At 46.0% G+C, this 26483-nt stretch overlaps 1 protein-coding gene across 7 annotated transcripts in view; it reads left to right on the forward strand.

The window, feature by feature from the left end:
* The window catches only part of CACNB4 (calcium voltage-gated channel auxiliary subunit beta 4), a 59590-nt gene that overhangs the window by 23895 nt on the left and 9212 nt on the right, over positions 1-26483 (forward strand). For 2 of the 7 annotated variants that reach the window (XM_051623540.1, XM_051623539.1), the window contains exons 2-13: positions 4087-4206; positions 4552-4674; positions 7295-7425; positions 9307-9383; positions 9769-9788; positions 9906-9986; positions 12134-12192; positions 15184-15293; positions 16819-16970; positions 17989-18084; positions 24650-24835; positions 25455-26030. In XM_051623540.1, the coding sequence (XP_051479500.1) occupies positions 4087-4206; positions 4552-4674; positions 7295-7425; positions 9307-9383; positions 9769-9788; positions 9906-9986; positions 12134-12192; positions 15184-15293; positions 16819-16970; positions 17989-18084; positions 24650-24835; positions 25455-25460 (1161 nt within the window). In that variant the 3' untranslated portion in view covers positions 25461-26030. Of the gene's footprint in view, positions 1-4086; positions 4207-4551; positions 4675-7294; positions 7426-9306; positions 9384-9768; positions 9789-9905; positions 9987-12133; positions 12193-15183; positions 15294-16818; positions 16971-17988; positions 18085-24649; positions 26031-26152; positions 26206-26483 lie in introns of those variants that run through there. The other 5 variants (XM_051623535.1, XM_051623534.1, XM_051623538.1 and 2 more) reach the window with 4 other exon arrangements.

Genomic DNA, 26483 nt, shown 5'->3' on the forward strand with positions numbered 1-26483 from the left:
CGCTGTTCTTTCTGCTTTACCCTTTTTCCTTGGCATTTTTTTGGGGTTACTTCAAACCTCAATGTTTTTATCAAAGCTGAATCATACTAATTGATGAGAGAGGAAAATGAATGAGGGAGAAAATAAATAATAAATTGCAAGAAAAATTAATTCACAGGAGCCCAAAGTAAAAAGACTGTGAAATATGAAATAAGCCTTTCATTTCCTTGAATAATATAATTATCTAGCAAAGCTTGTTCCCTTCACATTGTCAAATCTGGTGTGCACTTGAACTCCTTGCGTCTGCTCCCACTTTGCTCTGTCTCCCAGGGGGCTGGGAGGTGGAGGTTGGGTAACTTTTTGGGTGGTAGTAGGGCCTTGAATATTATGTGCAAACATGGAACTGTGAACGTGCGCCCCAAATCGTCAGCTTGCTGCTGTAAGCAATAGGAAAAAGAAAGACATCAAAAGGGCATCTTGATAAAGTGTTGGTGTGCAGGAAAAGATGGGGAATTCCTGGTTCTTCTGTCACTTCCCTAAGACTACTAAGATCATTTGCCTGTGGTCAGGCAGCCAGTTACACTTTCCCTGCTGCAACAAGAGCATGGATGCATCATGGTACTTAGTATGATCACATCTCTTGCAGTTTCCACAAATATGAGCTGTTGTTAGTGCAGAACTTTGGTGCCCTGGGTGCCGTGCAGGCATGAGTGTTTGTGTTGGCTTGTTGCACAATATTCCATCAGTATTTCTCAATATTGCTGTCAGTATTGTGATCTTCCAAAAATTGCAGACAGAACCAAAAATTCAATACAAGAAGCAATACCTTTGTTTGTGCACAGTTTGAAAAACGAGTCACTCGCAGGACTTCTGAGGACAACCAGGGTTTTTTTTTAATTTATGTTCTGCTTGTGTTTTAGTAGTTCCCAGAAGCCTTAGTCAGATTCTGAGTCCCATTCAGTAAGCAGAAGTTGCTGCTGCCAAGAGTCCACTGTACCTACAAATGTGTCGTGGCTGGTGAATGCAGAGTGCAGACAGCAGGGGTGGGGCTGAGGACTGGACAGTGTTAGGTCAGCAGTTGGACTCCATCATCTAGAAGGTTTTTTCCAACCAAGGTGATCCTGTCATTCTCTGAACAGTGGCATGAGAGGTGGCCGGGAGGGCAGTGAGGTGTCTGGCAAGGGTGGGTGAGCACGCCCCATGGGACAGGGCAGACTTGCTCAGTGATTGAGCTGAGAAATGCAACCCTGGGTCTTGCTTGGCCAGCTGCTCTGGCCAGATGTGGGCACCGTGCTCCTGTGCCCAGGCTGGGGCAGCGCTGCGGGGCGCCCGTCTTCATTGCTTGCCTCGGGCTGCTCGTCCCATCTCACCGCCACGTGCAGAGCCCTGCCTTGCTTCCAGTGTGATGCTGCAGCTCAGCATCACATGAGTCACAGTCCTGGGGCTGCATCTTTCAGATAAGCCCCTGGCTGTTTGGCATAACTTGCAAGAGAGGGGGTGGTGCGGATGCGATTGTACCAACCCGTATCACCTGGCGTGCAGGCAGTGATCAGTGCTGGAGAGCAGCCTGGGCTGGCCTTGCTGCATCAGCTACCGTGGTTAAGACCACTTTGTTCTGACAGCATTAAATAGGTCAGTGCTCAAACACAGACCACTCAAAGCCAGTATGGGAAGCTGTGCATCCAGCACAGGGATCTGTTTCTGTTAAATCACCTCACAGGGCTACACTGAACGTGCCCAGGGGACCTGAATACATGCAGAGGTGTGACCCTGTGCACTTCTGCTTCAGCATTTCCCCATCCAGATGCTTTCTGCAGTCCACCTACGTGCATGATGCCGGTATCCATCCTGGTGGTGGTGTGTTCTGTGCCTTGTTCTCAAACACCTTTCAGGACACAGAACATTAAGGGGAGCTGGCATGGTGAGGAACAGTGCCTGCTGCTCTCAGTGACAGCGGTAGTGACTTCAGGCACTCCAGGATGTGGGGTCTTCCCGTTGGAGTGTATTATGCCAGGCAGGACTAAAATCTTGGAAGGAAGCCCATTCCTCCTGCAAGATAGTATTTGTGTTTATTGTTATGCCTTTTGATTAATTATTTGGTGAGTGCGATTACTTTTCCTTCTTCCTTTCTGCTGCTATTGAAGCTTTGTTGTCTGTAAATTAAAAGTGATCATCACCAGCTACAAAGCTGGTTCTTAAGAATTGTTAATGGACAGTAAATGATCAGCTCTTCGTCTCTACCACAAAGTTGCTCTGACTTTGCAACTCCTGGTCTGTTTTTTGTTTTGTTGCTGGTTGTTTTTTTTTCCCCTCTAGCTGCTTTGAACAGTGCAGGCTCTGGTATGGAGGACAGGCTGTAATTTTAGGACTAGAATATTTGGCCATGTAAATTCAGCCTCCCACTGGTAGCCTTTCCCTTCACTTGCTGCACAGGGATGTAGGCTGGAACAGAAGGCCAGGCAGGGGGTCTCCTGCTGCCCCTCTCTCCAAGGTGTGATCACTTGGCGTGCTTCACCCTCTCGCTTTTCATCCAGGAAGAAATTGTCTTGTGCCTCGGTTGGCGATGCATTCGGGAGCTGAAGTTTTAATCTTGCCCCCGAGATGGAGAGAGGGAGGCTGCTGTCTTTGGTGCTGGCCTGGCCCAGTGCTGTGGCTGCTGAGTTCCCTGGTCTCTGCTACATCCCGAAGGAAGCAGAAGGAAGAGCAGCATGTCTGGCTTGGAGCGGGCAAAAGCTTGTGCTGCTGCCAGCAGACACTGCTAATTTTCAGCCGGTGGATGATAGACTTGTTCCAGCTCAGGACCCCAGACATGGGGGTCCCTGCAGACTCCTGCTGCCAAGAGGTGCTCTGCCCTTCCAGCTCTCCTGGTGGTGGGGGTGCAGGGAAGGGGTTTTCTGCTCTGTTAACATCATAGCTGTGTGTTGCTAGCTCATATTAGGCAAATCCTGTTCTTGACAGAGAAGAAATCTGCCCTTCCTAGTACCATGCTTATGGCCAAGCTGTGAGTATGTGACAAAAAGAGCATCTGCTTATCAGTGGTTCATTGCCAGAAGCCTTCTAAGGGTTATGTATTCACATCAATATTTAAAATGATGTTAGTTTATGTGGAGATGAAGATTTTTTTACTTCCGTGGTAGATGACATAGAACATGTGTCCTTGTACTGCAGGATATAAATCAATTTAAGGAAAAGAAACGGAATGACATAATGCTGTGGAATGGCTCTTCTGGAACACATGTAAAGTTACAGATTTGGGAGCTCTGTAGATACATAGACATTGTCTTCCATTTGTTGCTACAGATGGAATGACTTGGAAATCATGAATTGCACTGGCTGTTTAATACAGCACAGCACACTCTTGTTTTATGGTAGTGCCTCTGCGTCGTTATTTTTCCTAAGACATGCAAAATATGCAAGTTAAAAAGTTAGACTGCAGTGCAAGCTGTGTGCAGCACCTGGTGCTGAACTTTCTAGCCTGACTTTTCTAGCAGCCCAGCTGTGGGGCAGAACCTGGGCAGTGTGTGACTCCTGCCTCTCCCCTGCGGGGTAAAACACAGACCTCCCTGTAACTTTTGTGTTGCCCTGTTGAGTAGCTTTTAATAATGTGGCTTTTGCCACTTCCCCCCCCCCCCCCTTGAAGCACAGAACAAAGTGGCAGCCGTGGCAGGGAGGGGAGCTGTTACACAATGGTGCTGTATGTACAGGGAGGGGTGATTCTAACCAAGCTTTGTAATACCTTAATTATATTTGATGTGACCTAACCCTTGACAGTCTTGCCTCTAACGCTGCCAAACAGGATTTAAATATTGTAAGGATTTCTGAACAGCACCCAAACCTGAGTTGTCTTTCACTGTGTCAGTAAGAAGGTGATGAAAAGTGGGGAGAGGGATTTTGCTTGGGATTTTTGTCTTTGGTGTAGTGCACCTGATTGGTAAAGCCAGGTTGCTTCTGTACTAAATTCTGCAGGTTTGTTGTGCTACCAACAGTCTGTAAAACCCATTCCAGAAATGAAGAAGCAAAAAGTTTAAATGTATGTTATGAATGTGACTGAGGAGGGGCTTTCTCTTTCCTACCTCTGTTTTCTTAGTGACATGGATTTAATTTCAGGGCTCAGCAGATTCGTACACAAGCAGACCCTCAGACTCTGATGTCTCTTTGGAAGAAGATAGGGAAGCAATCCGCCAAGAAAGAGAGCAACAAGCAGCTATACAACTTGAAAGGGCAAAGGTGTGTTCTTTTCAACTTCAGTCATAATTAAGTTGTGGCATTTCTCTCTTGCCTGGTGTTAAAGTTCACACTGTTGATGCACAATGATGATGCTGTGTTTTGAAATAGTGTGACAATTGAGTGATGTTATCTGCAGGCAAGACATTTGGGGAAATATTGTGTAAATATATAGAGGGGGGTTTTCTCTAGTGACCTGAACTCTGCTGGCTTATGTGAAATTACTAGTTCTGAAATTTGATGCATTTGCCAAATATCCTCTGCTAAGTTTTTGGTAATTTGATACGAGAAAACAGTTCTTGATTCAGGAAGGTTTCCACTGTTTGTGATGTGTGTTTCTATTTGTAGTCCAAACCAGTAGCATTTGCTGTTAAGACTAATGTGAGTTACTGTGGAGCTCTGGATGAAGATGTTCCTGTCCCAAGCACTGCCATCTCTTTTGATGCCAAGGACTTCCTACACATTAAAGAGGTAAAACCATGAAGTACCAAAAGGGAATGTGGAAATGAATCCCTTTACGTGCCAAGGACTGCGAGTTGAACAGTTGGGTCTGTCCCAAGTCCAGGTCTTGGCATTCTGTGAGTTTTCTCCCAAGATCTAGATGGCCAGGATGGTGTCACCACTGAGCTGTGAGCCATCTGGCTGCAGGGTATGTGTCAGCTCAGCTGAGGGCTCAGCAGAGTTCCTTTGTTAATGCTGAGACCTTCTGCTTGCCTGAAGGGCTGGAACTCAGGATTTCAGGAATGGTTCCCCTTGCTGGATTCCATAGCTGCGTGGAAAAAGTCTTTGCAGGATCTGTTTTGCAATGATCTGGCTTGGACTAGGACAAGCATGGTTCCAGATTTTAGAACAGTTCTAACCTAGGTGAGAAGTAAGGTCACCCTGCTGACTGGATGAAACAGCAGCAGCAGTGGATGAGTTGCTAAACTGAGGATGTGTGCTGTATGCCTCATCTGTCTCCTGCAAGCCTATACATTATGTGCTTACTTAAATGATGAGGTGGCAACAATTACAATGCAGAAGAAATGATGGGCATGGCAACCAGTTGCAATGAGCTGTCAGCCCTCCCACATGCTGAATGCAAAGCAAACCAGAAGGGAGGTGATGGCCTGATGCAAACAGCCCTGCCTTCCGGGCTCCATCGGTGTCGTCAGATCCTGCAGGGATTCGTGGATCTGATCTCCTGTCTACAGGCATCGCTCGAGGTCCATGACCTGCTAATGGAAGAAAGGCTCCTGTGTTCAAGCCACACGTTTAGAACCAAAATAGAATGAGTCATGCTCATGGGGCTCAAGTTTTACGGTGGTTTAAATCCATTGATTGATTTCAGTGATGCACAGCAGCAGGATGCTGGGTCCTGAAGCACTTGTCTCTTTTAAATACTATGAATAGTCCTGTTGACTTAAGCAAACCCAACATATTTGAAATGAAGCCTGAATCAGGGTCGTAACAACAAAGAAGAAATACTTCAAAAGTTGAAATGATAAAGTAATGGAACATCTTGCATAAATGACAGCTGTGTACAGAGGGCAGGTTTTCAAGAGGAGGGTGTGAGGATTGCATTCCCCTTAGCGTTGTGTGCAGGGACGGGTTAATGAAAAACACTGTCATGTATTTTTCAAAGATGTTGAGGCTCTGCGTGTTTCAGAGACTCCAGCTGCTCACTGCTGTACCTTTGACAACTAGAACATGGTATTTACGTCCTTGAGAACTGAAGTGCTTGAGAATCTGGAGAGGAGAGAGAACTGATTGTTACTAAGACGAGATTTCTGGGGTAACTTGTTCCTCAAGGCAGGCAACCAAAGCTGGCACACTCGTGCTGCTCTTAATGACTTGAAAGTCAGTTGTGAAATGGAATGTTTTAGTTGAACACTGAGGTGCCTAATGAAGCATAGCAGACTACAAGGTTTTTAGATATTTGTCTTCAAAAGCTCTGCTGGCAGGCAGCTGCAACAAGTCCTTTTCCACTGCGATATCCACCATGATGTTGCTTTTCATCTTCCCATCATTAAAGTTAGGGCAGATGTTCCATACTGCAGAAAAACTTGGCTTACTAAAGGTTAATGATAAAATTACATTTCATATGTTCAGGTATACATTAAAGTTTATTCCTAAAGCTAACCTTTTCTTCAGCTGTCCTAAGTTTAGAAGGGCATGCCTCTGAAGTGTTCAGCTGCCTCTAGGCAGCAGCACTAGAAATAAAACCATTTGTGACCTTCCTAGGTCATCTAGTTCCAACCCCCTGCATGGGCAGGGACACCTCCCACCAGCCCAGGTTGCTCCAAGCCCCATCCAACCTGTCCTTCAACACTGCCAGGGATGGGGCAGCCACAGCTTCCCTGGGCAACCTGGGCCAGGGTCTCACCACCCTCACAACAAAGAATTTCCTCCTCATGTCTCACCTAAATCTCCCCTCTTCCAGTTTTAATCCATCCCCACCTTGTCCTCTCCCTCCCTGCCCTTGTCCCAAGCCCCTCCCCAGCTTTCCTGGAGCCCCTTCAGGCACTGGAAGGTGCTCTAAGGTCTCCCTGGAGCCTTCTCTTCTCCAGGCTGAACACCCCAACTCTCCCAGCCTGTCTCCAGAGCAGAGCTTCTCCAGCCCTTGGATCACCTTCATGGTGATTTTTGGTGTAGACCACTAAATTTTACAAGGTACCAGTAGCAGTGGTTTTGATAGTGATCTGAAGGTGTTATGTTTTCATTTGACTGCTTTTTTGGATGTTGTGAGGTAGTTTGGTGGCCTTAGCTCACCAGAAATTGGTTCAGATTATTAAATCACCGTCACACCCAGCACCTTGGTTGGTGACACCAGAGGAGAAGTCACAGCAGGATGTGTTGGGGCAGTTAAGAGTGAAGCCAGAACTGGCCCAGATAATGCTGCTTTCCACTCACCACCTGCAGAGAAGACATCAAGCTTCCAAATATTGCCTAGCACCTTTGAACTTCACCTGAAGTCACACCAATTGTCAGGTCTTCGGTGCGAGTCCGGTTCCGTTGAGCGGTGTAGAGTTAAGAATTATAAATAACAAAATGAAGGGAGTTTTGGACGTGGATGTTTTGAACTGAAGCCAGTGACCTCCCTGTGTTGCAGAAATACAACAATGACTGGTGGATAGGAAGGCTGGTGAAGGAGGGCTGCGAGATCGGCTTCATCCCAAGCCCGCTTCGACTGGAGAACATCCGCATTCAACAGGAGCAGAAGAGAGGACGTTTCCATGGAGGGTAAGAATGCTGTAACCTTTTAAAGTGATTGAAAATCTTTTCTGACACCAGGCAATATTTTCAAAGGTCACTTGATTCGGTTTTTATTGCAGCACATTAGGAGGAGTGTTTGATTTGGGATTCCACGGGGAAATACTTGTTTGCGAAGGATGAGGCGGGTTTGATATTGGCCATGAGAAACAAGATAAAAACGTGTATTGATTTTAGGAAAGCTCAGTAATCCAGTGTGAGTGGTCATGATGGAAAGTTCTGAAGGGCTAAAGAGTTTTAAGTCCCCGTGGGTTTAAGTCAACTTGGTGTTCAAAGGCTGCTAGATTGTTTTTTTTCCTGACTATTGTGGTCTTAAGGTTATGGGGTTTTTCTTTCTTTTTTTCTTTCTCCACTTTGGGCAAACCCAGGCTTTTCAAATATAGAAATGAGCTTTGTCATTGGACTTCCTTTCTTCCTCATCTTCCATTCTGTGTCTCCAAACTGCTAGAGCTGGAGATTGCAAATCCCTGGAAAGCTACCAACTTGGTCACAGGTCTAGGAAGTAAAACTGCTTTCTCACAATCTCACTTCAGACACTGAAGTCACTTTCCTATTGGCTAAATACACAAAAGACTTTTAAAAAAATGTTAATTGCTTTACTACTAATGTATTATTCCCAAAAATTGAAAAGGAGTTTTAAATGTTAACACAGATAACGTGGAGAACAAAATCTTTAGTACTTGAGAGTCAAGGGGCACGACCCGATTGAATGTGGACCTAATAGACAGTAGTAAGAGGAGCATGATTTGGCCTGTGTAGAACTGTCAGGTGATTGGCAGGCTAATACATTTAATCAAGATCAGGAACCATTTCAAGTATAAACCAGCTGGGAAAATGTTTTTAGAATGAGTGAACTGTGCTTTTTCCAAACTGCTTTCATCATTTTTGGGATAGCTACAGAGGAAGCCAGTGTGTCTCAGTGTACAGAAAGAAGATTCTCTAATTCAGAGAGATGGAGGCTGAGAGAGTGTTTGGGACCCTGTGTCAGAGGCAGCATGTTAGAAACGTTCTCTGCTTGTGAGATCACCAGATCACCAGTTCTTGCAAAGATTCTGTCTCATCTCTCCCAAGGAGAGTATTTGGAATAAAATCAAGCATGAAAGAAGCAGGGGAAATGTGGTAAAGTTTATCTGGTAAGATTTCAGGTAGCTTGCACTAACACTCCTGGATTTGTATCATAAAATTGAAAGCACTGAATAATGATAGAACAGCTTATTTCTGAGCAGCTTTGTTAGATACAGTCATGCAGTGTCTGTACTGTAAGATTTCTTTAACAGCTGTGAGTAGCTGGGAGATGAAGGCTGTGTGTGATGAAGTAGAATTCTGTTTTGTTCTGAGCAATGCAGAGAAAAGTCACCTACTAAAGAGGGTTTCTGGAGTCTAGTGTATGTTGGTGGAGGATTTGCCAAGTCCAGGGGTGCACAATCCCAAGAGGTGTGTCTGGGTAGTCACGGGTGCTGGCAGAGAGACCCAGCAAGACAGAGGAGCCCAGGGTGGGGGATCTCGTGCAGAGCTGGGGTGTGCACTGGGTTTAGCAGGGGTTTGTGGCTGGAGCTGCTGCATTTCCCTGCCTGTGGGCACAGAAAAGCTTGGCTCACTCTGCAGTGGAGCCTGCTGTCCCCTCACAGCCTGTGTGCAGCTCTTCCAGATGTGGAGGTCTGCTGGATTCCTTTGGTTTCCCTGCATCCCTGCCTGGTACCCTTCAGCTCTCCCTTCAGAGGAAGCTTTCTCACAGCAGGAATGTGGGTGAAGACTCTTGTTTACCCTGTGATTTCTCATTGCTTTTGCCCAAAACCTCACATTTGCATCTCTGGGCTCTTGGTGTTCATGGGGCACTTTCTGATACTGTAGGAAATCAAGTGGAAATTCTTCTTCAAGCCTCGGAGAGATGGTTTCGGGCACATTTCGAGCCACTCCCACCTCCACGGGTAAGGCAGGATTTTATTTAAAGCAACCCTTGCTATTTCTAATACTTCTATTTTAAAAACTGCATATGCAAAATGCGTGTTTCCCCCCCCTCCCCCCTTTGCTGACTTATTAAGAGGTTCTCCAGAAAAGTGCTTGCATGCAGAGGTGGAGAAAGGCATCTATTTCTAGACTTGCAGTAGTTGCTAAGGGACTGGGAAAATCATCCTGGGGAAGGTGGCAGCTGCCCCCAGAATGGAGTGAACATCCAGTTTCAACAGGGCTGACCAGGAGGGAGGTGCACTGAGAGAGATGGACAGTTCTTGCCAAAGGGAGTTTTGCTTGCAAGTGTTGTGACTGTTGTACACTGTGTGTGTGTTTTAACCAAGTTCTTATTTGGTCTTTTAGCAAAACAGAAACAAAAAGTGGTAAGTAGGACTTTCATTTTCCTTTTTTTATGATCTTATTTAATTCCAATACATAATTCCCTGGATTTTCATCTGGATCTTTGGTTAGTGATCTGAAGGGCTGTTTTCTTCTTCTAGACAGAACATGTTCCTCCCTATGATGTGGTTCCATCAATGAGGCCTGTTGTCTTGGTGGGGCCATCACTGAAAGGCTACGAGGTTTGTATTCCAGGGATTTGCAGTTAGGATTTTCTTATCTTCTCCTTAGTACATTCTGTGTGTGTGATTCAGTACAACCGTTTAATGATAATTTAAAATGATCTTAGCTTAAATAATGATGAAAAAATGTCATACAAGAACTAAGGGCACAGTTGGCACTTTGCACCCTTTGGGTGAGGTACCAGCTGAGCTTTTTTCTGCCTTGCAGCAGTGTCTGCTCATTGTGGTGTCTCAGCTGGAGGGGGAGATACCACATAACTACCCTGGTGCTCTCTTTGCAGCTTTGCTGCTTTAAACACACTCCACATCCCCTGGTTTCTGTGCAGTGTTTCGTGGTGAAATCAAATAAGGAAAGGAGAATTTGTGTCCATGTCAAGAAAAAGTTGGAGCAGTCAAATTAACTAGCTAGAATTCTGTATACCTGCAGAATTTGAATCAAACTAGCACATGCTTTGAACTTTAATTAGCAAGAATTTTGGAGAAGCTTCTTAATTGTTCTCCTTTTTTTCACTTATAAAAAAGTTCCCTTGAAACAAAGTAGCTGGATTATTGCAGCATATTCAGTGATGTTCTCCTGAAGCTGAATTTGGGAAGTGATTCTTATTATTATTTCAACTTGTTTTCTTGCCTTTTTTTTTTTTCCCCCCAAAAAAACCACTATTAGTATAATGACGTATATATGGCAAGAAAACTTTAACCCTTCCAAATTGTTTGCCTCTGGTCACCATGGAAGCAGGTTTGGTGACATGCCTTTTTCAAGGCTGCTGCAGGTTCAAGTGAGCATCTCCTACATGCTAAATGAGCCCAGGCTTTGAGGAGGGCATTTGGGTGAACTTAACCATCTGTTAAATGTTTTGCTGAATGAGGAGCTGAATGAACATGAACATAAAATCAAAGATACACTTCATTTAGCTTAATTAATATTGTTAGTACTTTATGGGATATTATTAAACGTATTGGAATGGTTCTTTTTTGGAAGATTACAACATGGTACCAATCCTAGCATAATGCAGTGTTCTTGCATTGTTTTTGTTGTGTTTTTTTTTTTGTAAGAATGATTGAAAGTGTAGTTTAACAAAGCAGGAATTACATAGTTCATGTTCTACTCTCTGCCTTTTAATGTTATGGTGATGTTTCTTGACAGGAGTAAATTTAATCCACTGATTTCCATGGTGCTGCAGCACAGGTTGATTTGCCTCGGGACTCTCAAGTTGGCAGGGTTAGAGGCTTTTTGTTAACATGCACCTCTACAAATGGGCTGCCCCACCTCTGTTCAAGAGAATAACACTGAACACCAGATCTTGAACATACCAAGGTGTATAAATGGTGATGCTGCTACAACGCTCAGTTACAAATAGTGGTCTACACGACAGAAACATCTTGGTCTGGCTTTGCAACCTATTCAGGAATATTCTTTTGACTCTTTTTTTCCCCCCCTGACTAAATTCTGTAAGAACCATTCTGAAACACAGTCTGGAAGAAATGAACTGCCAGGGGCCGGGGGGCTTTGATTAGATTCCTGTCTATACTGGGAGATAATAGGTGTCAGCCTGAGTTGTCCCAAAAAGGATTAGGAGGTCACTCAATAGAGTAGGTGACAGCTGTTGGGGATGAGCTTCTCTCAGGTGCTTTCCCTTGTACAGGGATGGGAACAGCCATTTTTTTTTTTCTCCTTGTAGGGCTCTCTGAGAGCAGTTCTCTTCTGTTTGAGCAGCCATCCGACACGAGGAATCTTGTAGCTGAAGTTTTAAGCCAATTCTAATAATGTTACTGTAGGAAAAGAAAAAACAACCCAAACGATCTGTTCAGCCTGAGCAGTGCCATGTGCTTCTGACATGTTGTGAAGCCTGCAGGGAACAGGACTGTGATGGAAGGTGGTGAGGGCTGCTCTGATGCCTCAGAGCAGGCAAGAGCAGAAAGAGTGACAGCTCTCACATCCTCCCTTCTGCATTTTGGGGAATGAGTCAGAAAACTTGCAAGTATTTATTACAGAGCGTGCTGCCAAGAGCAGGGGAATTTAATGTTGCTACCTGTGAAGGTATTGATTGTTGGCAGTATCCTTACCTTCTACTTACCTCTTCTCTTACTTTTGACTTCTTTTTCTCCCTGTCAACCCTCCCTGTTCAATCTTCCTCACCTCTGCAAAGGTGACAGACATGATGCAGAAAGCTCTCTTTGACTTCCTGAAGCACAGGTTTGATGGGAGGTGAGAAATACTGTCCTTTTCATGCTTTGTTTTCCCCTCGTATGTTACTAACATTTGAGTGATTCTTGGGTTTTTAATGCAAGAAGATGGATGCATGTTCAAAACTGATGTACCAGCTCTGTATCAGCACTGAAACACAGCCAGCTGTGGGGTGGGACACAACTAATGTGTTGCTAGAAGTGCATGGATCTTTAGAGCTGCTATGTCTGTGGTAGGATTTCTTGAGTTGGATAGAATAACTCAGTGTCTTACCAGCCTGAGGTTACAGGAGACATTAGATGAGTGGGGCACATGGAAAGTACCAAACTGTCTTTACAGGCATTACCAGGTCAGGTTTTTCGTGTTGTTGGGAAGCAGGCTGTGTCCTGTGTCCAGGCAGGAGTTGGAGGGGATGGTGAGCAGCCCAGTGAGCTGCCCCTTTGGCAGAGCTGGGCTCCTGGCTCACCACTGGCCCTCTTCCCTCTGCAGCCCCCAAGCCCCACTGCACTAGATGGAACTGAATGGGTTGCTGCTTCATTTCAAAGAGCTGTCCAGCTTCTGTCTGTGGGTGGAACAGTTGAGAAAGCATGGCTGATTGCACGTCGAAGTAGAGTTTTATTAATAGTCCTTTGGGCTGTGAAAATTTCTCAGCCATCATCTACAGGAAGGGTGTACTGCTGGGCCAGCCCAGCCAGCCCTGAGGTGTGCAGGCACCAAGGATGAGTGCCTCCTGATTGCATTTTGAAGTTGCTCTACTTGGGCTTGGTTCCTTCCAGCACCTTTTGGGAAGTTGCAGCAGGATGTTCTCGAAATAGAACTATCACACCCTAGCCCTGGAATAAGTACCAGAAACAGCAAGTTTCAACAAGGTGTGGGAACATTGATTGCAGACCAACACCTAAGAAAAATCAACCCTTGAATATTCTCAGTAGCCAGCAATACTTTGAAAAGGCAATTTGAAGAAGGAAATGCTGAGAATATAAAATATAGAGAAAAAATACAGAGAAACCAGGTCTGTCACAACTTTGAAAGTTCAAAGGAGGGTTCCTCTTGTTCAGCTGAAACATGGGGAATATTTCCTGATGAGCTGTAAGAGGGATATGTGGATTTCCTTGCTAGGAATGTGGGCTTGGTCCATGGCATCTCTTCCTTCCCACTGGAGCTCATCAGTAGTTGGAAGTGTCTGCTGCATCTCTGGGATTCTGCCCTTCCTTCCTCCTAGTATCTTCAGTATATTCCAAGTGTGAAGAGGAGCTTGTACTGTGCTATCTAGGGTATGGCAGTCAGGTTTGAAAATACCAAAAAAATTGGTGAAAATAGTAGTGTCTGTCATTTAGCAGAGGTGGAGTGGGATTTTGGGGTGCAGTGAGGAGGTGGAGCTGCTGAACTAACCCCTGAACAGCTTAGACAAATAAGCTGGTAACTTCTGTGCAAAATATCTCCTCTCCTCCCCTGTTCTTAATTGCCCAGCTCAAGTGATGGTAGCAGGTCCTCCAAAGGCAGCGATTGCTTGAAAACCTGGCAGAGGAAGCACTGGATGTGGCAGCTGCAGTTACCTTTGTCATGTTTCCGAGCCTTGCTGTGTCCTGTCAGGGCCTCCTCTCCCCACTGCTGAGCAGTCTGACCCCTCTGCCCCCACTGACCCCTCTGCCCCCACTGCAGCTCCTTGCCCACTTCCATCAGGTGTCGGGACAGAACTGCAGTGTATGTTCCCTTCCAGCTGCTGGCATGTGTCTGTCAGCTTTGCCTATGCTGGTGGTAACTGAGAGGGATTGTTTGTGGTAGGAAACCATGGCAACTGGAAGTGGTAAGTCATCTCCAGCTGCCACGATGTGATTGCTGTGAATATATCCTTTATGAGGTGTATTTTTATACCCTATATGAGAATGTACTCAGCAGAGGCCTGATCCACGAAGATCAGCAGTGCCTAAATACAGGGAAGAAAGTGTAAAGCACTCCTAGACACACCCATTTAGGCTGCTTAGGCTGGTGGGAGGCAGGACTGCTCCTGTCTTGTCCCCCCACCGTGCTCTTGGTCTGCACAGAGGGGCAAAGGGGAGAGATTCTGCCTGGAGTGAGGGATTTTTTGGAAATCTTACTGCCAGTAGCAATATTGACAACTAGATCTGGTGGGAGTATGAAATCTCTGCATGGAAAAAGTTAAATACCACAAAGAAGCTGATACAATTGACTTTAGCTTTGAGTAGCTTTAGAAAAATGAATTAAATTCCTTTTCAGGCACCTCAGCTATTCCTTAGTCCTCCTGCTCACTTGTGTATGTGAAGTGACTGTGTGGTCTTTGCTTTATGACCTTTTGTCTCTTGTCAGCTCACTGACAGGTGAAGTAAAACTCCAGCCTTCCTCAGGGGATGGAGGAGGCTCCAGCAGCACAGGTGGCTGTGGCTCAGCTCCTCTCCTGTTCAGCCCTCAGCCAGGTCCTTTAGCCCGTGGGCTCAGCTCCCTGTCTGGGAAAGGAGAGCATGTGTGGGAGGACCAGGCTCCCGAAGCCAGCAGCTCTGTTTGGTGACTCACAGGCACTCAGGGATTGAGTGGCTTGGGCTGCTCAGGTGTCCAAAACGTGGCCCTTCCTCACCTGCCAGCAATGCCAGGTTTAATCACTGGTTTAGGCACCTGGGAGGGAAGTGCAGTTCCTGCTCTGACTCTTGTTCTGTGTGCCCTGGGATGTGCATCACTTGCAGCGTTCACGGCGCTGTGTAACTTGTGTAGGAGATGAGTGAGGTGGGGAGGAGAAAAGCTGACTAATGCCTTAAGTAGAATTAGCAGAAACTGTATGTCAGAGTCTACAGGAGTGCAGGGAACAGGAAATAACTTTACATTTATGCAGCATTTCTCTTTAGTTGTTCTTTAACCATGATATAACAGGGCTGTAAAACCCCTGAGCGGTGTTTTATGGTATTTGCACTTTGGAGCAGAACGTAGCTGTAAATCATGCACAGTGCACTGCAAGTCTGACTGCTGTGGTTTTGTTCTGTCCTGTGTTCTTACTCGTAGGATATCAATAACTAGAGTGACAGCTGACATTTCTCTTGCTAAGAGGTCTGTTCTCAATAATCCCAGCAAGAGGGCAATAATTGAGCGGTCAAATACAAGATCCAGTTTAGGTAAGACATGGACACGGGTGTCATTCTGAACAGGGCTGCCTGCTGGGGGAAAGTGACAGGGTTTCAGCCTGCAGGACATCATCAGTTCTGCAGGTTTATATGTGTCTACAGCATTTTCATGTCTAATTCTGAATTTCACGTGCTCAAACGGGAGGCAGATTTTGCCTGATGGGGAGAGGCACAGTGGGCTGGGCTACCCCTGCCTTAAGCAGTTGCTTGGCTGCAGCAGGCAGTGTTGTGGCTGATATTTGGAAAATAAGGGGTAGGGACCTGCAGTCAGAATAGGGGTTCAATGCTGATTCCTCCCAAGCTGAGTTGGCCTCACAGCTCTGTCTTCTCAGCCTTTGTGCTCATAATTCCACATCACGAGGCACCAAAGAGCCTTCCCCGTGTCCAGCCAAGAAGGAGACATTGTCCTCAACCTGGGGCTGGTTTGTATTTAATGTTGAACAGCTACAGCTTAATTTGCTGTCTAGCCCTGAGAGTCTGGGTCTTCCCACTCTCTCCTCACAGTGTCAGGTCTGCTGAGTTACACTGGCCTGGCCTTTCTTCCACTACAGGCAAGCCAATAACCTGGTCTCTGGGACACCCTCCCAGGAGGCTGAAGGAGTTGATTTTCAGTTTTCTCAGAGAGAAGAGGCTCTAAAACCCAATTCTCTGACATCCTGAGCAGCTGTTGGAACTAGAGGTCGAGGCTGCAGGATGCTCCCCTTCTAGCTGGCTTTCTGGTGCAGGAGAAGGCACCCCAGAGCCTCCTGCTGCAGGGGTGGGTGCTGCACCTGCTTGTGCCTCTGAGCACACATTGCTCAGTGGAACAGCTCCTGGGCACATGAAATGCATGAGTTGCTGACACAGAGCTCTTTGGTGCTTGGGTGGTATAACTAACAGGCTTCAGTTTCTGCTGAGCTTATCTATTTAAAATTCGTCACGTGCATGGGAATGATTAAAAAGGGTCAGAACCATGAAGATCAGAAATACAATTTACATGAAAATGAATCTCTCCCTTTTCTTCAGACAAAAATGTTTGAACATTACCAGTAGTGTCTTTTAAAATAATAACCTGCCCATTATTTTACATAAATGTTTGTGATTATAGAATTAGGAGGTCACAGTTCTGCTCTTCATACAGATTCTTGTTTGAGTTAAATCAAAAATACAATCTGAGAACAAAAATAATTTTAGTAAGTATCAATACATCACTTGCTATCTAAATACAAAAAAATCTTGAGAAACATGCTGAAGTCTGTTTTATGTTAATAGAAAAATGTGTTTAATTGTACCCAGTTTTTAAATATATTGATGTTATAAACTAACACAGTACATACGTATTTTGAGGCAACAGAATTGTCTCCAAGGTAATATGTATTTTTAAAATTGCCTTGAGTAATAGGTTATTTTATGGAAATTACATTAAGTCACCCGTGGAGTTCACATGCTAAATGTATGCATGAAAAGAAATGGGGGGTGCTGGTTTTGCCTTAAGTGATGCTGGGTTTGAGTGGCTTTACCTGTGTTGTTTTCCTAGCTGAGGTACAGAGTGAAATCGAAAGAATCTTTGAGCTGGCAAGGTCCTTGCAGCTGGTTGTCCTGGATGCAGACACTATCAATCACCCTGCACAACTGATCAAGACATCTTTAGCACCCATTATTGTCCATGTTAAAGTGTCTTCTCCAAAGGTAATGCTTTTCAACCTCAAAGCAGGAGCCTTTGAGAGGGCCCTGGAGGGCAGCGTGGGAGTGGGCAGGGTGGTACCTGCAGAATCTAAGATGAAGAGAATGAAAGTGAAATCTGTAGGGGCTTGTCCAGGTGATATTCGAAGCAGTTTATTTTTTCTGCCCTAGACCTCAACCTTGGGCTTAGGCTGAGTCTTAGACAGGGCACCCAGCAATACAGCGGACAAAATTCCTGAGGAGCAAATTGATCTTCGTAGCCTTCCTACTCCAACACAGCTGTACTTCTGGGGTGTCTCTCACCAGGGTGCTGCTCAGAGGTACCCAGTCCAGCTGTCAGGAACCTCTGGAAGTGGTGGGAAGGCAATCTGATCCAGTGGGCCTAACTTTGGGTGCAGGGGCTGGCACACACCCCTCTAGAGGTCCTTCCGACTTCAAAAATTGTGTCCTGTTGTTCTGTGACCTTGTCATTTTCTCTGAAACTTTACAGAGAAGTAAGTTGGGATTGATAACTTTTCCACCCCTTAAATTCTAGTAATGAACACAGTGGAAAGGGAAAAAAAAAAAGTAATCTGAGCTGTGTGTATGAAATACCTTCTGTGCCCAAAACACACCTCAGAACAAGCCAAGTTACAGCATTACTGCTACACAGCACAAGGTGCTGCTCCCATTGTACTGCAGCCAATCCAGTGTGATTCTCTGTATAGACAGTTTTCCTGGCCCTGTAGAAGATTGCATTTGTCAAAATTAACCTCTTGTTTAAAGTAGAATAGAGCAAAATCACCGTTTGCATTGCACTGGAAATATTCGCGAGGGGTCAAATGTGATCCAGAGGGGTGAAATGTGATGCTTTCAGGGAGGGAGTCAGAGAGGTTTGTGCTTATATTCAAGGTCAGTGTTTTATCCATTTTGCTAAACGTAACAGAGAGCTTCTGCCCTTGGTGGTCCTCCAGAGGGATGTCAGTCTGAGCTCTGTGGAGATAAGTGATTCTTAAACTCACATTTTCCTCTTTTCCTCCACCAGGTTTTGCAGCGACTGATTAAATCCAGAGGAAAGTCACAAAGTAAACACTTGAATGTTCAGTTGGTGGCAGCTGATAAACTTGCACAGTGCCCACCAGTAAGTACAGAAGGAAGGCTCAAGAACTCGTGAGACGTGGAGCTTTAATGATTTCTGCTGTGCTGGTCCTCGATGATAGTTGGGTTCCTACCTTCTCACTGGGTGGCCTTTCAGCCAGCCCTGCAGGGGCCTTTTGTTGCTCAGAAAGAAGTTGTTTGGTACTTCCATCCTGATGATCTGCCCTGCTGGGCTTATGATGATCTTTGGCAAGATGACAGGTCAGAAGTGAGGTGTATGGCGAAACTGGCACTTCAGCAAATGGCATCATTTGTGTAGCAGTGCTGTCCCGAGGTCCTGAAGGGCCCAGGTCCCAGCCTCCTGGGTGGAGAGGTGGCTGCAGAGGACTTTTCCTCCAGCTGTGTGAGTTGTGTGTCAGCAGGCATGTGATCCTGAGCCAGCAGCCCCTGCTGCCATTCCAGTTACCTCATGGGAGCACGGGCACTGCTCACCCACCACCTTATCACTGATTACTCACCCTGAGGAGCAGAGGTCCTGGGTAGCTGGTGAGGCAGGCAGGTGCTGTGCTGCCCAGCTGGGCGGGTGTTGAGGGCAATTCAAACTGGCTTTCATTTTTTATAAACCACACCTGGTTTCTGTGACAGGGAAAGCCACTCAGTGGCAGTGAACGTGGGTGAGGACTGGCTCTTAGAGTGTAGGAGCTGGGTGCCACAGTGGTCTGGCAGTGCAGAGCCTGCTGTTTGTACCATCGGTCCTTTAATTCAGAGCGTCATCTCATTTTTTTTCAGTCAGCAGTAACTTTCTTGAAATCAGACTGTGAGAAACTGATCTGAAGGCAAACAGTCCAGCCTGTGGCTTCCTGAGTGCCCATCTTTCTCATGCCAGAGAGCTGTCAGACTAATGCAGAGAAATCCAGAATAGACACTGGGAAAATCTTCGTGATCGTGCTCTCTAACTTAAAACAGGCAAAGTGCTGACAAAAGCAATGTCTTGGGATAATCTAGGAGCAAATCTGAGAGTTGAGATCAGCAAAACTAATGCCCATCCCTAATGGTCAGGTAATGCTTCTAGAAGACTTTGCCTTGTGTTATGTAGACCCTAAAGAGATTGCCTCAATTCCAGGTGGCTTTCATTTTTTATTAAAATGCAAGTATCAAGTTCAAGCAGCTTTTGTTCTGCAGTAATGATCCACAAGGATTTATTTTCACGAAACTTAACTTGGTTGTGTGTGCTTCTTAAGATACCAAACTTCACAGCCTCCTCCTCTCTTCTCCCCACCTGGAAGAGTCAGGCTCCTCTGTGGCCTCAGGTCTGCCCAACAGTTCTGCCTTGGCTTATCCAGGGAGTGGAGTAATTCCACATGCATGGAGCAGCTTTCTGAAAAGTACCATTTCACCCTGACTGACATTGACAGTGAGTTCAGGTTGTGTTTGCTCAGCAGTTTCAGCCAGATACAAAATGAGGGAAGTGGTGGAGGCACCATCCCTGGAGGTGCTCAAGGAAAGGCTGGAGGTGGCACTTAGTGCCGTGGTGTGGTTGATGTGCTGGTGTCAGGTCATAGGTTGGACTTGATGATCTTAAAGGTCTTTTCCAGGCTCAGTAATTCTGTGATTCTGTGTAATGTAGTTCTGTCAAAACCTTGAATTTTGGCAGTTTCGTTGCAAGGCTTTGGTGTATGTTCAGGCTAGATTCACACTGGAATGTTAGAAAGCAAACAAAAAACGTGGTAGGTTTGACTGCAATATCTGTCCTTCTTATCTAAAAGCAGAAGAGTTCAAGAATGTGTCCAGAAGGAGAGATCTGATCCAAATTCTCCCTGTGCCTGATGTGGAGCAAGAACTGAAAGAATCTAGATGAGTGCTGTTGGCAGTGTGTGTAGGAGGGGGGGGTGTATCTCAGTTTCCCCAGTTAAATACACGTTTTCCAGTGCCCCAGGCAGCACCCTGGCCAGTGGGGCTTTCACAGCCCCCTTCCTGCTGTCCCCCTTGCCCCCTCAGCACCACTGGCAGGTCTCCAGCTGGTGACAGTGGCAGATGAGGACTGCACCTACATCCAGCTGGTTGTGTTGCCGCAGAGACCTGTGGGCCTCTGGTTACAGTAACTGGAGATGGCTTTGCTTGCTGCCTCATCCTCGTTCTCCACTTGGAGCAGCCCTGAGAGGTGTCCAAGGCATCTCGAGTTCTTCTGGCGAGCTCAGCCGGGTAGCGTTTCTCACGTGTCATTTTCTACTGAGCTGTTCCCACTGAACCTCTTAAAAGCATTGACAGAGAGTTCCTGTGTGCCTCTCAGGACGAAACAAAATTAGCTAAACCAAAATTGGGCACTTTTCTGTGCTTGAGAATAGTTTCTCTGAAAGCACAAGCCCTCCTGGCTCCTCACGGATGTGAGCCGAGTGAAATGGGTTTGCACCTGCAGCTGTTTGAACACAGCTTCTGGTGTTTACACCCAGCTGCCCCTGAGCTTCCACACAGAACAATCCCCTGCACCTTCTGCATGGTTTGAAAGGTGTATTTATTTTTCCACCTGCGCTGAGAAGCCTGTGAATGTTTCCCAGCCTTGTTTGCTCTTGTGTACAGTGATTTCCTCTTGTTCCCCTCTGGTTTGCTCCTGTCAGCTGAGCTGAGGCAGGTAGCTGCAGGGAGTGACACAAGCTGCCTGCCTTAACACCCAAGCCTGCAATCGTGTCTTTGGGCCCAAGGCAACAAAGTGAGACCTCACCTGGATAACAAAAATGTTCACAAATTCCAGAGCATCCAGGTTTGAAAGGTGACTGTACCTGCTTAGAGCCTGCCGACCTCTCGGACTTGCACAACAGCCTTTGGATCAGTGTCTCACAGTTTGATTTCCAGCAAGTTATTGATGACTTGGAGCCCTTGAAAAGAAAGGACAGTTCTGGTTAAGTCTAAATGAAAAGACCAAGTTGATCCATCATTTAACTCAGTGTCCTTCTGCTGAGCAGAGCTAAGGCCAAAGACTCTGCTGTCTGTCTTCTGCACTGTGACCTCTTCAGAGCTTCATCTGTTTTGCAGCTCAGATTCTGCTGGAGCAGTATTTGTTTGAAGTCAAGATACTTGAGAATTGTAAAAACCTCACTTTTTTTTCATTTGCTGAGAGCCAACCTTAAGTAATCAGGTAGTGCTGTATGTCTAGACATTTTAAAAATAGCAGTCTTTTGGGGCTTATGAAGTGCAGGAACTGCTTTCAATATTAATTCCTTGCTAATCTTTCAGTGATGCTGCTCAAGCCAGTGCTAAGCATGCATATCACTGCATGGCTGTTCAGCTGGAGCATTCTGTGGCTCCAAGAAACATGAACTCAGTTCCTCATATAGCCTGAAACCATGCAGCTAGTCTTCTGCAGTGCATGATGGTTTTAGCTTTGGGATTCATGCCAGTGCTAAGAGAGGGTACATAACCCTCTGGTCTGTGTGACATAACCTAACAAATACCAGAAATTATACTCTAGCAGAACTAAAATCCATTGGTATAACTAAACAATCTACAAGTTCAGATTCCTTATCCTTCTCAGGTACACCTCAATGCTTAGAGTTCTGTCTGGGGCATCTTCTGCCCCAGAGCTGAGTTCACCTGCCCTGACCTCAGAAGAAAAGATGCCATTTGGGATTTTTTTGGCTGTACTCACTCTGGGCTGTGCCTGAGGCTCTGTCCCTCTTAGGCTCCCTCTCCCCAGCATTCCTGTGGGAGAGGAGGGTGCCTCTCACCCTTTTATGTTGTTTTGTTAATGTGGGGTAGTGTGGGGTAATGCAGCTGAAACATTCCACCATGGTTATACAGTGGAAGTCCAGAGGAGCCACAAAGGTGATCCAGGGGCTGGAGCAGCTCTGCTCTGGAGACAGGCTGGGAGAGTTGGGGTGTTCAGCCTGGAGAAGAGAAGGCTCCAGGGAGACCTGAGAGCACCTTCCAGTGCCTGAAGGGGCTCCAGGAAAGCTGGGGAGGGACTTGGAACAAGGGCAGGGAGGGAGAGGACAAGGGGGGATGGATCAGAACTGTAAGAGGAGAGATTTAGAGTGGACATGAGGAGGAAATTCTTTGCTGTGAGAGTGGTGAGACCCTGGCCCAGGTTGCCCAGGGAAGCTGTGGAAGCCCCATCCCTGGCAGTGCTGAAGGGCAGGTTGGATGGGGCTTGGAGCAACCTGGGCTGGTGGGAGGTGTCCCTGCCCATGGCAGTATTTGGAACTGGATGATCTTTAAGGTCCCTTCCCACCCAAACCAGTTTGGGATTCTATGAAATAGCAGAATACAGTGGCAACTAATTTTATCTTCTGCTCAGGAAAGACCACTGCTTTCATGTCTCTCACTTCAGAAGTACTCATATATGGAAATGCTCATATGAGAACTGTTTTACACATGTGGTAAGAAGATACTGTAGTGAATAAAATGCATTGTAAGGAGAACTGAGCAGAAATTGTTTTACATCATGGCCACTGCAAACAAGGATCTCCTTACAAGATTATTTCCTCCCAAATAATTAGAAATAGAACAAACACAGTTCAGCAATGAGCAGAGCTGTTAAATGCAACAAAATGCTTTCTCTGTAATTTATCTTCCCTGCAAAACACTGTAGAGCCCTGGAATCAGGATCCTGCCAGTTGTGCAGCTTTTCCAGGTGACCTTCAAGTGGCAGCCCAAGAGGCTCAGCGTGACCAGTCCCAGTGGTGATTTGCAGTTAACTGTTGAAAAGGTGACAGTTCTACTGCAACTGTTCCAAGTTCTTCCTCCCTGAAGTCAGTTTAATTAAAGATCACTGTCAGAATGCCCCATGAAGCTATGTCCTGTCACAGAACAGGGCGGTTCAGGTGTCTTAGCTGGATTATCAGGTGGACGTTTCTTAGCTGCTGAGAAAGGAATCTCTCTGTCTCACCTCCACCTTGCAGCACGCTTAGTGACACCCACACAGTACTTTGTGAGCTCCCTGAAATCAGCTGGTCCAGCTTAAGAGACTTGAGAAGCAGTTCCCTAGCTTAGCAGGAAGGGGTTGGAGGCTGTTGGATGTGTTCTCTGACCTGCTTGCAGCCCCACACAGCTGCAGATGCACCTTGGCACAGTTAGTGTGCAAAGCTGAGGGGTGTGTGGACAGCCAGAGCTGCCCTGGGGTCAGAGCTAGCTGTGCAAGAAGTCAGCAACACAGGAAAGTTGCTTTCTAGTCTCAGACCAGAAAATGGCTGTATTCATCCTGTATTTTGAGAGAACACGTTATTTTTCAAGTGTAATACTTTAATTTCAGTATTTTCCCAAGTGTATGTAGGCAAAACACATTCTGTTATTTCCTAACTTAATGAATTAATAGCTTCTTCCACAAATGTTGATGTGAGTGATGGAATGGAATATGTAGTTGATTAGTGTGTTTAAACAGCCAAGGGTGTGAGGGGTATAGATGAGGAGAGGAGCAAAACAAACAGCAATGAACACTGATTTCAGCCAAAGGATGGAGTGTTAGGGGCATTCTTACTAGAAGAAGAGTCTGTAATTGCTCTCAGAGAAAGAAACATCTTCCTACCATGCTGACAAGAAAGAATAAATCTAAAAATAATGAAAATGCCTTTACTGTTGAAGTAAGTTCCAAGCCAGAGTTTGGGGCAGAAGGAAGATGCATGGTCAAGATTTAGGATAAATTCATCTTGCAGTTCTGTATCTTGCTCTAGCCATGTCAGCTACATGTGCAGTGGACAGATCTCTGAGAATGCAGGGGGGAAAAGCAGCCTGTGGTTTGGATCACTTGCTCTTTACACCTACACCACCTGCACTTGCTCTTCATTTCCTGTGCTATTGTCACAACGGGTTTGTTCCACTGAGGCAGGGATTAAGATTAAAGATGAAGCACAAAATTTCACAGCTTCAAAGATGTTTATGTTTCTCTCGAAGGACTCAGCTTATGGTGGTTTATTACCAGCTGTTTGCTATCAGCCCTTGTCATGCTGACAGTCTAAAACCCTTGTCTGCAGAGGGTCCCTTTGACTTCCTGGGTCAGGAAGCTGCAGGGCTTGGAATTGCTTCCGTCTTCACCAAAAAACAGCTTCTCTGGGGGCTGGCCAGGGAGCAGGTCTGAGGTCAGCACCGGGGCTGAATGGTCAGGACCTGTAACCAGCTCAGAGGGGAGGAAGGTTGTACCTGCATGGTCGTGCAGATCGGAGAGCAGAGAGGGGAGACTCTCCCGATGGGCAGACGCGAAGCGCTGCCCTCGCAGAGCCGCCCGTGTGCTCACGCAGCAGGGATGGCCCTGGAAATGTGGTCCCAGTCAGGAGGAGAGAAGTGTGGGGGAGTCCTCGGGTCCCAAAGCAAGGCAGAGCAGCTCTGCGTGACAGCTGCCTTCAGGTCCCCTCTCAGAGCACAGTCAATTCATGGGAGGAGACTTGTGCCTGTGAGCGTGCTAGGGCTCACGCCGCATCTGCCGAGCCTCTCTGAAAGGGTGCAGTGTCTCCTGAGAGCCTGGGCTTTATAAAACCCCCTTGTATCATTTTCTTTTGCAATGCCATGCTCTGATTGTTATTTATGGAATATTTGGAGGATTAGCATGATGGGAATTGTTTAACAACTCTTTCATTTCACCTGTAACACTGTAACGAACCAAACTTTGTTATTGCGACCAGGAAATGTTTGATGTAATTTTGGATGAAAATCAGCTGGAAGATGCTTGTGAACACTTGGCAGAGTACCTTGAGGCATACTGGCGTGCTACCCACACCACCAGTAGCACCCCCATGACTCCTCTCCTCGGGAGAAATTTAGGATCCACTGCACTTTCACCATATCCTGCTGCAATCTCTGGATTACAGGTACGAAAGCCCATTTCAGCCCCCAGCACCAGTGCAGATCAGGTGGGGTTTTTTTGATCTAGGGGGAAAGAGCGTAACATGTTTTCTATAGAATAGTTTATATTTGCTTCTTTAGTTATGATTCACTGTTTGGCCACTGCCAGCAGAAGGAAGGCAAGCTAAGGCCCATAACCAGTGCTGGAAGCACTGCCACAGCTCCTGCTTTAAGGGGAAATAAAATGGCCAGGAGTTTTCTGGCAAGGAGCAAGTTCTTGAAGAAGAGTGAAATGACACTCTCTGAAGTGGCATTATAGCTGTATTAGCAAATGGCTTTCTTTTAATCTGGAACAAAATGTCACTGCAAAGGAGACCCTGCCAGATTAAGTATGTGACAGCAGGTGGGCTACCAGCTACTGTGGAAGGATGCAGAGCAGTGTCTGTAATGTTCCCTTTTATTTCTATCCTCATAACTTCACAAAACACGCACTTCTGGGTGAAAAACTTCCATGCTTGTGTCTTGTATCAGCAAAATGTCTTCACCTGTTTTTGAGTTCTTTGAGTGTGAATAAAATACATATCTTTTTTTATTATTATTTTTTTTTTACCCATTGAAAAAAATTCTGACCATTTTTTTCCACAGGGATAGCTCAAAAAACGGCTGAACTTTGAAACTTCAAACGTGGCATGTAAATAGTCCTTAATGAGAAGTACGTGCTTTACTAAGTTTGGAAACAGAAAATGTTTTTGATCCTTAGTTATGAATGCTTGAGAGGATCAGGGCTGCAAGTGCGGAAGGAGTTGCGTGTGCGTGTGACTTGCTAGGAGTGTGCACTGCCTGGTGGGGGTAAAAAGCAGAGCTGAGCACATGACATGTCATGAATCATTCCGCTGACAAATCGAACCTGTGTTCTGCTTGTAGAGTGTCTGGAAGCAGGTAACAGTTTGGAAGGAGATGATGCACTGTTCAGTGTTTTTAATTAACGTGAAGCTGATTATTCTCTGAGTGGGCTGCACTTGACTGAAGGTGCATGATACTTGGTACTCACGTTTCTAATGCTGTGCTGGGTTTTATTAGGATCAGTAAGTCACTGTTTCCTGACTGAATGCACAAGCACTGTTCTGTTAACATGCACCTGTAAACTGTTGTTTCCATTTCCACTTGCCTTAAAATTTCAGTTTTCCATCCCTTCATGACAATAAAACACCATCTGCAGAACTTTCACCTCTTCGGTTTCATTTTGAAAACTGGGTGTATCCACAGAATTTTTTTCAGGCATTTATTTCTCTCTGATCAATGGACACCAGCAGTAACTGTGACATGTTGCTCCATTTACTTAGGGAAAACTCACACTGAAGATGAAAATCACCCCTGTGCAGTGGGCTGGCTGAAGGTATGCATCACTTAATCCCCACTTCACCCGAATTGTGAAGGCTTAGGTGGGACTTGAATGGTGCTAGTTCTCTGCAGAGGGGTAAATTTCTCCCTGAGCGACTGATGCCCAACGAGAGCCTGCAGGGATTGGCCTCCAGTGCCACTGGAGTGTTCAGGCCCCTTTGAAGAGTTCTGATGGTTTAGATGGGGATCTCCCAGTGAGGACTTCCCACCATCAGAAGGGCTTACCCACCTAGAGGTTTGATACTGACTCAAGCCTTCGGAAGGGTTGGCATC

The sequence above is a fragment of the Apus apus genome, chromosome 6 (genome assembly GCF_020740795.1).
Source record: "Apus apus isolate bApuApu2 chromosome 6, bApuApu2.pri.cur, whole genome shotgun sequence".
NCBI classification, from domain to species: Eukaryota; Metazoa; Chordata; class Aves; order Apodiformes; family Apodidae; genus Apus; species Apus apus.